General features: G+C 33.2%; 1 protein-coding gene across 5 annotated transcripts in view; it reads left to right on the top strand.

Annotated features, from left to right (window-relative positions):
• LOC136028879 (nephrin-like) overlaps positions 1-13,760 on the top strand; it is a 252,420-nt gene that overhangs the window by 202,566 nt on the left and 36,094 nt on the right. For 4 of the 5 annotated variants that reach the window (XM_065706832.1, XM_065706833.1, XM_065706829.1 and 1 more), the window contains exons 14-15: positions 9,689-9,854; positions 12,465-12,644. In XM_065706832.1, coding sequence (XP_065562904.1) covers positions 9,689-9,854; positions 12,465-12,644 — 346 coding nt within the window. The remainder of the gene's footprint in view (positions 1-9,688; positions 9,855-12,464; positions 12,645-13,760) is intronic. The other variant, XM_065706830.1, reaches the window with a different exon arrangement.

The following is a 13,760-nucleotide window of genomic DNA, read 5'->3' as shown; positions in this document are numbered from 1 at the left end:
TTCATTAATAAAAACATTGAAAAAAAATGTTTGCACTTTTCCCTCCTGCCATTTTTCATGAATTGGTGGCTGATAAGCCCAGTTCGCATGTGCGCTCAGCTACATATCAATTTCTGGCCATTATCTCTTTGGATAATGTGAACTGGAATTTATTCGTACCGACATTCTCAAAAGAGCAAAATTTGAGTTTTCTCTGGTCGAAGTTTTGTCGTAGGAACTTACACATGAATCGAGTCTCTGGAGTTGAATGTGGCGGTTTGAATTTGGCATTCGTCGAATTCTACATAGTTTGAGTTTTATGGCGTTGGGTTTTGTGTTAGTTTATGGTTGTGAGTTGCGCAAACGTTGAGCAAAAATTAAAGCGCAGCTGAACTAATCACTGAAAACACAGGCGATCCTTAAACTTATTTATCCTACCACACCCTTTCCAGAATAACTACTACTCAGCGCTCCCTGGATTTCTGATTTATTTTTTTTTTCAAATAGTGATTGAAAAAATTTTTTTTTTATTAATGTTTCTACCATTTTCGCAAAATTCAGCAAAGGTAGATGCAAGTTTATACCATTAAAGCACGTTCTATACAGTTCAGTTTTGGCATTCATCCCTTGGCTGCAGCACAATTGAATATAAATAACACCAATCCAACTTCTGTTCTGTCTTTTTTCACTTTCCACTTTGAAAAAAATCATCTCTTTGAATTTCCTCAGAACAACCTCTAGTAGAAACGCCGTCTTGTTTTTCCTACTCCAAGACCCTCTCAAATTTTTTGAGACTATGAATCTCATTCTTCCAATTAATTCGATTCTATTAACGACTAAAGGGCTTAAAATATATTATGTCAAGATATAATTATGATATAATTATGATTAATTATAATTATATCAAGATGTCAAGATGAGACCCGACTCCTTAAGTTAGTAAAACCTCCCCCTGTTTAGTCTACTAAGTGGACCATATGATCAAACTGTTTAAATCTTTTGCTTAAGTGGGGTGAATATTTGCAATAATAAACTAATTAAAATCCGCAACAAAACTATTGAGTTGTTATGACGGAAATTACAGAGCTTAAAGATCATCATGTATAATTTGGAGAAACATTTTTTTTAAGAAGAAACATTTGGAATAGGCTAATTATGAAGAAATAATTATTAAGAAACTAATACCTTTAGCGACATAAGTTACATTAACTGTAGTGGTAGTATTAAAAGTATATATATATAGTGCCTTCTCGCTGGTTCAAAAACCCCCACAGCTTACCCTTAATGGTCTAAATTAATAATATAAGTTTCTCTAGATATTGCTTTGTCATCTTTTTGAAAGTCCACATGCTCACAGTTGTTTTTTTTTTTATTATTTAGCTGAACATCCGCCTAAATATTGCGTAAAAGCTTCACCTTAATACACTTAGCTTGCGCAGAAGCAATAGTTGTAGCAGCATTAGTAACAGTATGGGTATAACACATTTGGTTTCTTCAACATCCCTTCCAACACACGCTAAAAATTTCAGCTGAATACATACCATCAACCATTCCTGAAGAATTTCTGATGCGTCCGCTTGACAACCTGTGTGGGGACAATGTGTTTCGATTTAGTTCCATACAGTTTCTACATATCCCAAATTTATCGCCTTAATGTCCTTAGTTTTAATAGCAGCAGTAGTATTATTAGCTGTAGAATTAATTGTAGTAGCCTAAGCTTTAGTGGCAGTAGCAGTAATAGAGGTAGTAATAACAGTAACAGTAGCAGTAGTATGAATAGAAGCAGAAGTATTACGATGCAAATATTTTCTTTTGGTTAGTTCAACATCCGTCACAACAAGCCCTGTTAGTTTCAACTTCACACGCCTAACTGCTCCTAAGATATTGCTGTTATACCCTTTTGACAACCTGCATACAGAGGACGTGTTCTGATTCGGTTCATCTCCCCCCCCCCTCAATATTCCTTAAAAATTTTACCTCATGTACTTAGGCATAGTTGTAATAGTAGTCCCAGTATTAGTATTCATATTACTAGTAATACTATTGAATAGCGGTAGTACTACTAGTAGCAGTAGTATTAACCTATTGCCTTTTGGTCAGTTGAACACTCCTCTCATTAAGCCCTGAAGGTTTTAACTTAATACCATTAGCCATTGCTAAGACATTGCTGAAATGTCCTTTTGATAACCAGTATGTTTATATACTTCTTGAAATTTTCATCTTATTGGTCTTAACCCCACAAGTAGTTGCTATAGAAGTAGTAGTAGTAGTAAATGTAGCAGTAAGAGCAGTATTAGCAGCAGTGTGCACATATTGCCTTTTGGTGACTTGATCTTCTCCTTTAAGTATTCCCTGAAGGTTTCAACCTAATATCCAAATCAACTCTTGAGATTCGCTATTTTCACAATGTGCATGTACATAGTGTCTTTGATTCAGTTAAAATTTCCCCTTAATGCTGTAAATGGAGTAGTGTGGTAGTAGTAGTGGTGGTAATATTGACAATCCGTATACAAGATATGGGGGGGTATCCACCCTCCCATAACTCTGAATCTCACAAAGGGTACTAAACTTCTGATTAGCAATCCAGTAGGCCCGCTCTGAAGTTCATACGATCACCCTGACTATATTAACCTTATATGCCCCTAGAGCATAATTTACAACCCTTGCCCTGAGGGCTGTAGGAGGAGTTTCATCCTTAAATACATAATTTCTTTACCTTTCAACTACATTGAACAAAATGGCTATCTCAAAATTTTGGTTGGATGTGTTTGGGGATATGAGGGTCGTGGGAGGGGGGCTTGCTGTCCTCCAATCACTTTTGACTATGAAAATGGGTGCTAGCCCTTTCAATTTCCAATTGAATGAGCCCTTTTCAAAGTTTCTACGATAACTCCTTTGATACGAAGTGCCCTGGTCTAAAAAAAAAAAAAAAAAAAAACATCCAAAAAAATAAGACCCAAAAATGTTACAGACGTAGTACAATCATGAGTGGATAATTTTACAATGTTGCTTTTGGTCTTTATCTTTTGTCAGAAGGTTGTTAAAGTCGTATCATTTACTACTTTTAATTTTTGACGATTTTCTATCCTTCTTGGAAGCCATTATTTTGAGGCCAGGTGTTTGAATGTTGCCTTAGGTAATCTGTGTTTATGTTAAATAGGTCAAGGAATGTAAACGTTTCTTTGATTAGTAGATTTTTCCTCAATCAACTCTCTGTTTTAGTTTTTCTTTCCTGACTTTTGGCTTTACAACTCTAGTGTGCTCTGATGGTTCATCGGTGCTACCGAGCAATCAACTTTTCGTCGTCTGTAATGGTGGGATCGGGAAAAGATTATCCCACGAGCTCTCCATTCAAATAACACAAATGATTCGAAAAGTTGGTCAGGGCTATTTCTGCGATGTCGTCGTCATATTCTTTATAGTCTAACAGACTATGCAAAAAACCTAAACCTGTTGCTTTACTGCAACATGAGATTTGGAGGATTGAATCGAGCTTTACAATAAATTTTAACTAGGATATGGCACTCAGAAAACTTTCTTCTTCTTCAGACATTTTAAATTGACGGTGAAAAATGAACTTAAGCAGTTAATAGCCTTTGCCAACCTATCGTGTGGCTCCTGAAGTTCTACAACCCACAATATTGCCGTATAAAGATCCAGTAAATACCAGAGTCAACTGCAATAGCTCCTTACGGTCATCCTTGAGGTGGCTCTCAGTTAATTTGGTTTCGAATTCAGCAGCAACATTTGCAATTACTTCTGGAGATCCTTTGTATATCGTGGGCCACGCAGTGAGGTATCTCTCGGAAATGTCTGGATGAGGCCCAGTAGTTGATCCTATTTTTGTGTCGAGTACGCCTCTTCACTGAATTTTCAAGATATGATGACGGCAAGCTAGGTATATCAACTCTACTCGTAACATTTGCTCCAATATGACGCATTTGCACATCGCCTTGATGGTGTTGACGGTTTGGACCCCATTCATGTAGGTATTCATATACGTCTATGGCTCCCTCTTCTCCGGAGCTGTTTGCCGTCACAGGTAGTCTCAGCAACTGTTCCTTTTTGCCATATACTATTCACTGACATTGTTCGTTTTTTAAAACACCCGGTAAAAGTTTACCATCTCAATGGACAACCAGGGGCTCTTTTTCAGGAATATTTACTTAATCAAATTTTTTTAGTATATTGTTCCCTGAACATTTGCCTTCTGTGGTGTAATGAAGTTTGCGTGACTTTAATAATAATAATAATAATTTATTTCTTACCCACTTACAAAAGGGAAAAAGTGGAGTACAAAGAGAAAAACAAAGAACTACAAATAACACAAAGAAACACAAAAATCACAAAAACAAATAACACAAATATAAAAAAATAGCCATTTACTCAAATTACTTTGTTACTTTGTACTCAAGAGATAGAGATTTAGTGCTTCTAGAGTAGCTTTTAAAATTCTCGTTGCATTTCTGTCGGATACCTTACATCAATCTAACAAAATGGACAATTTCATGTTTAAAATGTCTTTAACACCCTTGCAAGTGAAACTTTCATGCTCTTGCTTACAGATGGTCCTGGATCTTATACACCTTCTTCAGGGACGTTCATTTCCTCCAAGATCCCAATTTCCTGGTAGATGCTGTCTACTTGTGCTTCCTTTTCCTTTTTACCTGTCAAACGTAACTTTCTTTGGTAAACTAGTCAGATATCCCCATAGAATAAAGGATTAAATTTGAACAAAAGGCTCATTTTGTTTGACAATTGAATTTCAAAATACTTATAAAAAAACATATTAATTCCGAAACAGATTATGTAAAAACCGTTAAATTCTTAGAACATCCCTAACTGGCTCCTAAAGATACCAGTTTGCGTAATTGCGACTAAAGACTGTTGTAACTCTGTTTTCCTTAAAATGAAAACAATTATACATAGTTTCAAGAACAACATTAGCCTTCTTTTAAGATATTAAGCGTGTTTTATTATTTACCATTCTGGAGGTAATGGCTTCATACGTCAGCTTTTTGGGCCAAAATTTGGATTTTTCATACTTTAAGCGACAAGCGGCAAGGGTTAACATCGCTTAATCGAACTCAAATTTCGGCCATCTCAATATCTGGAAAGGGGAATCGTGTTGCGGGGTTGAGACAAACAAAATTCCGACATCAATTTTTTGCGGTTACCCGCATATATATATATATATATATATATATATATATATATATATATATATATATATATATATATATATATATATATATATATATATATATATATATATATATATATATATATATATATATTTATATATATATATATATTTATATCTTGAAAAGAGAAATCACCAATGCAACAGCACAAACACACAAAAAAAAAAAAAAAAAAAAAAAAAAGAAAAAAAAAAAAAAAGAAGAGACAGAAGGAGAAAAGGAAGACTGTTTTCCTAAATTAGTGATTAATATAGACCAGCACTTGAATGAGGCCTTAACCCTACTCATCCATACAATCACATAGGTCAAACAGCATAGCCACACACAATCAACCATAAAGAATAATCCATGGACAGGCAGTCATGTCGTCAATAAGTATAAATCGTCTTTTACCAAACAATAGAAAAAATAATATAGACAAATAATTCAGAGGCAACACCCAACATAAGGGCTCATCAGGAGAATACACTGGCCTATATAGGGTTTCGCCACTCTAAATTCTCTGACCGCCCTATATATATATATATATATATATATATATATATATATATATATATATATATATATATATATATATATATATATATATATATATATATATATATATATATATATAATATGAGGTAAGTTGACTATATTTGATAACATTTATATTTTATGCATACAGATAAGGCATCATGTACCTAACAACTTTTGGTGGCGAAAATACACTGAAACTACCAGAAGGGAGGGTGGTTAGGGATGATCCCTCCTAGAACTTAAAAATGCTATAAATTGAACTGAATTGAACCACTCCATATATTGTCTTGTGACAGATCAATATATAAAATTTACCAGCCATTCAATGACTATATATATATATATATATATATATATATATATATATATATATATATATATATATTATATATATATATACATAATATCCTCTGATGCCAAAAGGCTTCAGTAGTCCATGTAGCTTATGTTTATCAAACTCGATTACTATCGATCCTCAGAATTATTTGCAGTCAAAAAAGACGCAATCGAGTCCAATAAACTATACCCATCCTTATTATCCACAATCCTTACACAATTTTTATTATTTGATTGTAAAAAAAAAAAAACTTTAGTTACATGGCTGTAATTCATGTAATCCTTGGGGACTTTTCTTTAGATATGATATTTTCAGAATATATGAGAATTGTGACAATTTGTTTTCCTGCCATGAAAAAAAAAAAATCAGATGTTTAAGATCTCTGGTTTTAGCTTTCTGTAATCAGAAATTATAGAAGTTCTAGCGGAAAACTGTTCGTGATTTGTATATGGCTTTGCCTTGTCGTTTTTACATATCTTCAAAGTAAATACTTTATAGATGTTTCAATTCATTTTTGGAAACGATAAAAAGGATTTATTTTTCTGAGAAAAAAAAAACATTATTTAAAGCTTGATTTTCTTTTCCCTACTTTATGGTCAGTATTTTTGGTTCAATGGAATAACAGGAAGCGATTATGTTTTCCCTATTGTGAGTTGTATTATCCTTATCATAGGCTGCAGCATGCGTATGCAAATAGCCAGTGGGGAGGGGTAACCAATGTGTATTTTCTGAGGGAGGAAGAATAAAAAGTGAACACGTTTTGCACCTTTACTCTTTACTCGGCTAAAAATTTTAAAATTGTTTACAGTTGAAAGCCTCTAGAAAACTTGGAGATATTCAAGCAATTTGAACTATATATTAACTAAGCCTTCGATTTCGGCTTCTCGTTTTTTGTTGTCTTTTTTTTTTTTTTCGGTCGAAGGAGATTTTGTGTTAATTTACATTTTTTTAAGGTACGTTTAGAAAAAAGGTTGTGAATTGGAATGAGTACTGATAATTTACAATTGGGCTAAAGGAGAAATTTTTTTTAGGAGGGGAAGGTCAAAGCCTGGTCCATATTTTTGTCCTGTATGTGGAGGTTTGAATGAAAGTGTATATCACTTGACGTGTGAATGTGAAGATTTGAAGTGTTTTGAAAATGTGAAGGTTTTGATTTCGAGTGGTTAGGAAATTTTGCACGATTCCTCCGTATTGCGATGGATCAGAGAACTTAGTTTCTGTAGTATTATGTTAGGATTTTTGTAATTTCTGTGTTATTTTTTGCTGTATGTATTTTGCCATGGCCTCTGGGCTTAAGGGCAAATAAATGCAATTCTATCCTGTATGTATTCAATTCATGTATTTACCGCGGCATGTAAAAATTTAAATATTTGACAGTAAAATTTTTTATCTATATTTTTAAGGAGTTTCATGTTCTAATCCTACCACGTTTCTAGTGATCCAATCACAAACACACACACACACACACACACAAATATTTTGTATTATTTTTGCACGCAAACACTCAGTGATCCACTAAAAACACGAAGTATTTTTAGTGATCCAATGAAGATATAATTTGATTTGCTTTTCAAAAAGTGACAAAATTTGACGAAAATTGTTTATACCTGTAATTAAAAAAGTACAAAATTAGTTGTTTGCTCCCAGGAATACAATAACTGTTATCATTAGGTCTGCATTATATTGGTTGTGTTTGTCCCTTCTCTAATTTATTAAAATCTTTACCTATGTTTATTATGTACTGGGATACATCTGTTAGTTTCCTGAGTGAGTCCCCCCTGGAATACTCAGGGTAGGCTAAAAATAAAGCGTATGATTAATTGGCCAAATTCGTAACACCTTTGTGACAAAGAAGTCTGTTGGTAGTATCATAACAGTTGCCAAGCATTGGTACTGGACAGGTGTGTTACTCATTATGGAGCTGTTATGAGAGTTCGATCGTTGTGTTGAGCTTTGACTCTCTCATGGAGAGTTTAGGGGAAAAGTGTACCAGTAGTAATGCGGGGCTATCTGGAACAAGGTAACTCGTCTCTTATGGTGGTAATAACTTTCTGTTTCGTTTCTATGTAACCTTAAACTCGTGTATAATGGTTCACACGTTTTTTCTTAGAAAAATTGGAGTGATGTCATTTATCGTCAAAGTGATAGGTGCACCCCGCCGACGCGCTGCCTATTCACGGAAAAGGATTTTAAAACAACACAGGCATTCCGTGGTCACCTATAAACTGTCAGGCATCTCCCATGAATGGCAGCTGAGAGTTCAGCATAGACTTTCTCTTTTGGCCCCTCAGTTGCGCTCTGTTCTGTGCTTCCACTATTCCCGAATTTTCGGGATTTTTTCGAAAATATCGTAATCCCTAAAATCTAGTCTATCCTATAAAAAATGGTCCTAGCAACACCATTTGAAGAATAACACAGACTACTCTCATCAGATTGTGTTTTTTCCTTTTCTCGTTGCTCATTTCCTTGGGAAAGTACTTAAAAATTTTCAAGATCTTAAAATTAGTTCATTGTGTATTCTAGTAGGTTCCCAGCTGTTTGGGTGCTTTAAGATACTTGCTTATGCATATATTAAAATATATACTGTCTAAAAAATTATCCTAGAAACATAGTAACTGAGGATAAAAGTTTTTGCTACATTAAACCTTTAAGATACCAATGTGACTTAGTTTAATTTTAGGATGACTAATAGTTATGACTAATAAAATGACTTAGAGTTGTTTTGGAATTTTTTATTAATAATTAATTGGATGACTAAAAGTTGTTTTAGGATATATTATATTTGTTGGTTGTTGTTTTGTTAGCGTTGGGTCCTTGATGAAATAGAAATTTTTTTATTATGATGAAAATTATAATTTTTTATATATCTTATTTTTTAAATGAATTTTTTATTAAATTTTTAATTATTTTGATTGTTTGGTGATAGGAGCCGTCGCTGTTTTGTGTGGAATGTCAGTGATTTGATTTCTTTTCCTTTTAGATTTATATTTAGGTGTTGTTTAGTATGTATATGCCAAGTTTTAACATTATTTATTTATTATAACTATTTTCCCAAATAACAGGCCATTGAGCCCTTTGGGACATTATTTTTTATTGTTATTTCATTGAAATAAATGGAACTTGAACTTTTGTTTAAGTTTTTTGCTATGTTAAATAAAAATGTTCATTACAATTTATTTCACTTTGACGTTGTAACGTAAGCATATTCTATATTATTTTGAATATTTTTGTTTGTTTACCAGTGTTGGAGCTTGGCCAACATTTGGTTTTCTAGCCCATTCTTTCTTCTGTAATTTTGTGGCTTTGTTCCCTTTTTTATATTAGAGAGCTAGTTTTTATACTTGTCGCATCCAGCATTTAACAGCCCACCTCTTTGTGGGGGGTGTATAATTTTTGCTGCAATATTGTATTGTCAATATATTGTAACTTATCTACTTAACATAGAAAATTACGCAGGTAGTGCAAAAACTGCTTATAACATGTATATAGGACAACATAGGTTGTCCTACACCGACGGGTCTATCACCTCCGACGGGTCTTTCTCGGTTCCACCCTGTATTTGTGTAGTTAGAAGAAATTTCTTTTGTTAAAAAATAATTTACAGTATTGGGCTATTATAAAGTTTTATTAACAGACTAATTTATTGTAGGTGGCATCTGAGGCCATGAAATATGCTGATGTGTACCCTTCAAATGCAACTGACTACGCCCTCTCAGGTTTAAAGCTTGGAACAGAGTACCTTTTTTCTATCATGTCCTGGAATGAACTAGGAGAAAGCAATTACACAACAGACATCGTCCGAGCTAGAACGTCAAGTAAGTCTTTTCACCATTTGGTCAAGTAGGTTGGTTATTTTGAGCGTTTCCAAGTGTACTTTTGTTTCTCTGTGGATCAATTCTCTAGGCTAATTTTAAGAGCGAGACTTTTTGGATAGCCACTTTCGGCCAAAACTGCAACATTTTTGGCTATAACGACTCTTAATGTCCCAAATACACTTATTGTTGAACAATCACCGTGCCTTATTTAAGGAATTAAAAACCTTTATTTAAAAAAAAAACGTATGGATCAGTTTGGCCGTTACCCTGAATTAGATAGATTATAATTTGACTCTTAACTGGAAAAATGAGCTTAAGAGTAGTGTATGAATTAGTAAATATGTTAGTGAATTGATTTAATGTGCTGAAATGAAAAGCGGAAAATTTTTACAATTGAAGCGCAAAGAGTTGAACACCACAGAAGCTAGTTTAAAAGGGGGAAGGTGATCAGAGCTAAAAGTCAGAGAGAGAGAGAGAGAGAGAGAGAGAGAGAGAGAGAGAGAGGGAGAGGGAGAGAGAGATCAAATTACCTGTAACCATAACAGCTAACAGTAAATCAAGTAATTTCCGTGTTAGTTACTGAATATTTTATCTCAATAGATTAGGTAATACATATTGATCTGATATTAGTAAATATTTGTTTAAAACATATTATTCGCATTTATTAAAAAATACAGCTTTAGCAGGCAAGAATACAAAAATTTTTGCTATTATTTTCAGCTGCTTTTTTGTGAACATATTAAAGATTGTCAATAATAGTTATTTTTTAATTTTTCCAACGGAAGGAAATTTTACTATACAAAACTTGTAGTTCATTTTTAGTGTAGAATTTGAAAATTTGAAGCATAAAATAACAATTGTAAAGTAATTCATAAAGAATGTGTGAATTATTTTTTTTGTAGTTCGTTGTATTTCAATATTTATTTGTAGTTCTAAATGCTGTTTTAATATTGTGTTTACAACTTGGAACTCCCTTTGAAATTTCACGGCCAGTTTCGCATAAAACTTTTTACTCATTATTGAGAGCACTTTTTTGCTTGTCATTTATATTGGCAGTACTAATGACAACAGTAATGATGACAATTATTTTCAACATTATTTTTGTGTGTATCTGCAAGTAATATTTTACAACAACGGTAACGGTGGAAGTACTCTTTAAGTTTTGTCGCTTTTTAAAAAATTATATGAAATAGGCAACTGCAGTGGAAAACTTTCAAAATTATCTATACTTGTCCTCCAACAAGAAGCTTTTGTTCTGTTTTCGAAAGTTTCATTTGAGACAATGAAATGGAAAATGGGTGATTAATTTAAAGGGCAAAAAGTGAAGCTTAGACAAACCAGAAGTCGTTTTATGAGGAATTGCTTGACAACAGGCTACGTCAAAAATGGATTGATTCTCAAAAGGAAAACGGAACATAATATCGACAGTACTATATTTGGGACTGTCATAAATCTACTTAAAACAAAAATGATATTTGGTAATTCCACGATAAGTTATATTTAGCTTGGAAAATATATTTTTCTAAGTTGATAGATTAGAAAGGGTACTCTAATGTGCAAAAAGCTCTATTTCTACTTGAATTTTATATTTCTTATTATTTGAATATCACATTAAATTAATTATAATTATGTTTTACAACTATTATTTTTATTATTCGGTTTATAACGGATCATATATATATATATATATATATATATATATATATATATATATATATATATATATATATATATATATATATATATATATATATATATATATATATATATATATATATATAAACAAAAATGGTATTTAGCAATTCCCCTGTAGGCCACATTTAGTTCGTGAAATACATTTCTCTTAGCAGGTAGATCTGAAAGGGTTATTTAATGTGCAAAAAAGGTCTATTTCTGATTTGTTTTTTTTTTATTGTTATATTATATTGATTACTATTAAATTTCAAATTACACTTTTTTGAATTATTTAATTTATAACTCTTACTATGTCACATCATATTTATTTGTATATTTATATGGTATTATTTTAATTTTTATATTTTCGTATTATGTTAACATTTACCGATTATTATATAGTTAATCATTATCATACAGTTGACAGAGATTAACTATCAGTTTTTAAAAAATGTGTCTACAATTCGTTTGCCATAATAACTCTTGTTACAATCCAAATTATGTTATCAGGAGTCTACATCGAGGGGGGAGGATTGCCTCCCCCTTTGGAGTTTTTGTTTGGATGGTTTTTTAGACATGCCATTACAGTCCAGTGGCACTTACGCCTATTATTCAGGACGTCGTTGGCACACATTACACTTCTGGCATATATTTTAGAACAAACTTTCATTATTAGTATCTAATCTTTTAGTAGTTGCAATGAAAACAGTTCAGCTGCACATTCCAATACTAGTCTGCACAGTGAACCTCCGGCAGAAGGGCTGAGGGCCAGTACCGCTGGTATCGACTGTGAAGTCTGGTGCCACGTCCTTTATATTTTTTTACTTTCTGCTCGGGGAGTGGGATAAGCCCTATGTTGAACTGCCCTCTACTGCTCAAACTTTGGCTAGCAAACATTTATTTCCTTGCCTTTACTACCAGTTGATAACCTTTTAGCTGAAGTTCCAGTAACAGCAGTTAAGTCACGAGGATATGATGCCAGTACTGCTCCAAGTAGCGGGATTCCCAAGGTCATAGTAATAGCAATCACAATAGTTGGAACTGCCTTACTCGTATTAAACGTAGTACTGATTGCCTGTTTTGTAAAGCGACGGAATAGACGAAGGCTTTTGAAAGGTACTCGAATAAAACGCATGAAATGTTTGTACTCTTGTTTCGTTTTTCGTAGTGCATGTTGTGTTTGTTTTGGCTGCACAAAGGGCATAAAATGCACGAACAATTTTATGCAAGCAGGCACCCAAGCCTTTTGTAATCATATACCTTAGTTTTTGTCATTATTCAGTTTGGAAAAAAAATCTGGCTAATCCTGTTTTACGGTTCTAAACTATTTATATTATAGTTCCGTAAAGGTCTAACCCAAGGGGGATATGAGGGGGGGTCCAAGTATTTTCATCTGTGAGGGATCATACGGGCCATTATCAGGGGAGATATTGCTATCTGGTTTTGAGTATTTGTACCCTTATGCATACATCCTAGTGCAGGTCGTGTTTCTTCTGCAGAGGCCGTAAAATACATCAAAAATTATAAGTAATCAGAAACCCAAGCTGTTTGTTTCTTTATATCATGTATGTACAATTAGCCGTGTTCATAGGTAAACGTACGTATGATCCTTCCCAACCTCTACCCAGTCTACATGTATTTATTCTGCTTATGCTGGTTTTTTTTTCGTTGTTCCAATTTGGGTTCTTTCTTTCCTAAACAACTAAGAATAATATTTTTCAGATTTAAGTATAAATGTCAAAATATGCAGTAAGATAATATTTATGTTAGCTAATCTGGTACTTGTGTATTATTCAGAATACACTCAATAAGTGAAGTTAGGTTCTTTCGTGAAAAAAACTACGATGCAGGTACATTTTAATCAAATATTTATATATAGAGGTGGTTAGGTTAAGTTAAGTATTTGATATAATGCACCCCCACCCCCTAATTTGCAAATATATAGCCCAAACTTTTGATAAAGCTAATGAAATAAAACAAAATATAATGATACTTTATTAGGAGTCATGTTGTGTCCATTGGCGCATTTTTTGTTGTGGGCAACAACACCTTATCCTGGAAAAATATAATTGCCTCTTTTTTGGTCTTTGGCAAATCCCAAATCTTCATTTCAAAATCCATGTTCAGACACTATCTTCTATCACTATGCGTAGCAAACTAAATTGAGTTCTGTCTTTGTGGCTATGAAGCTGGATTTTTGTATCGTAGTTTGTTTCACGAAAGAACCTACCT

Source organism: Artemia franciscana, chromosome 7 (assembly GCF_032884065.1).
Source record: "Artemia franciscana chromosome 7, ASM3288406v1, whole genome shotgun sequence".
Lineage (NCBI taxonomy): Eukaryota > Metazoa > Arthropoda > Branchiopoda > Anostraca > Artemiidae > Artemia > Artemia franciscana.
The sequence above is the reverse complement of the archived record's forward strand: the minus strand, read 5'-3'. Positions and strand labels throughout refer to the sequence as shown.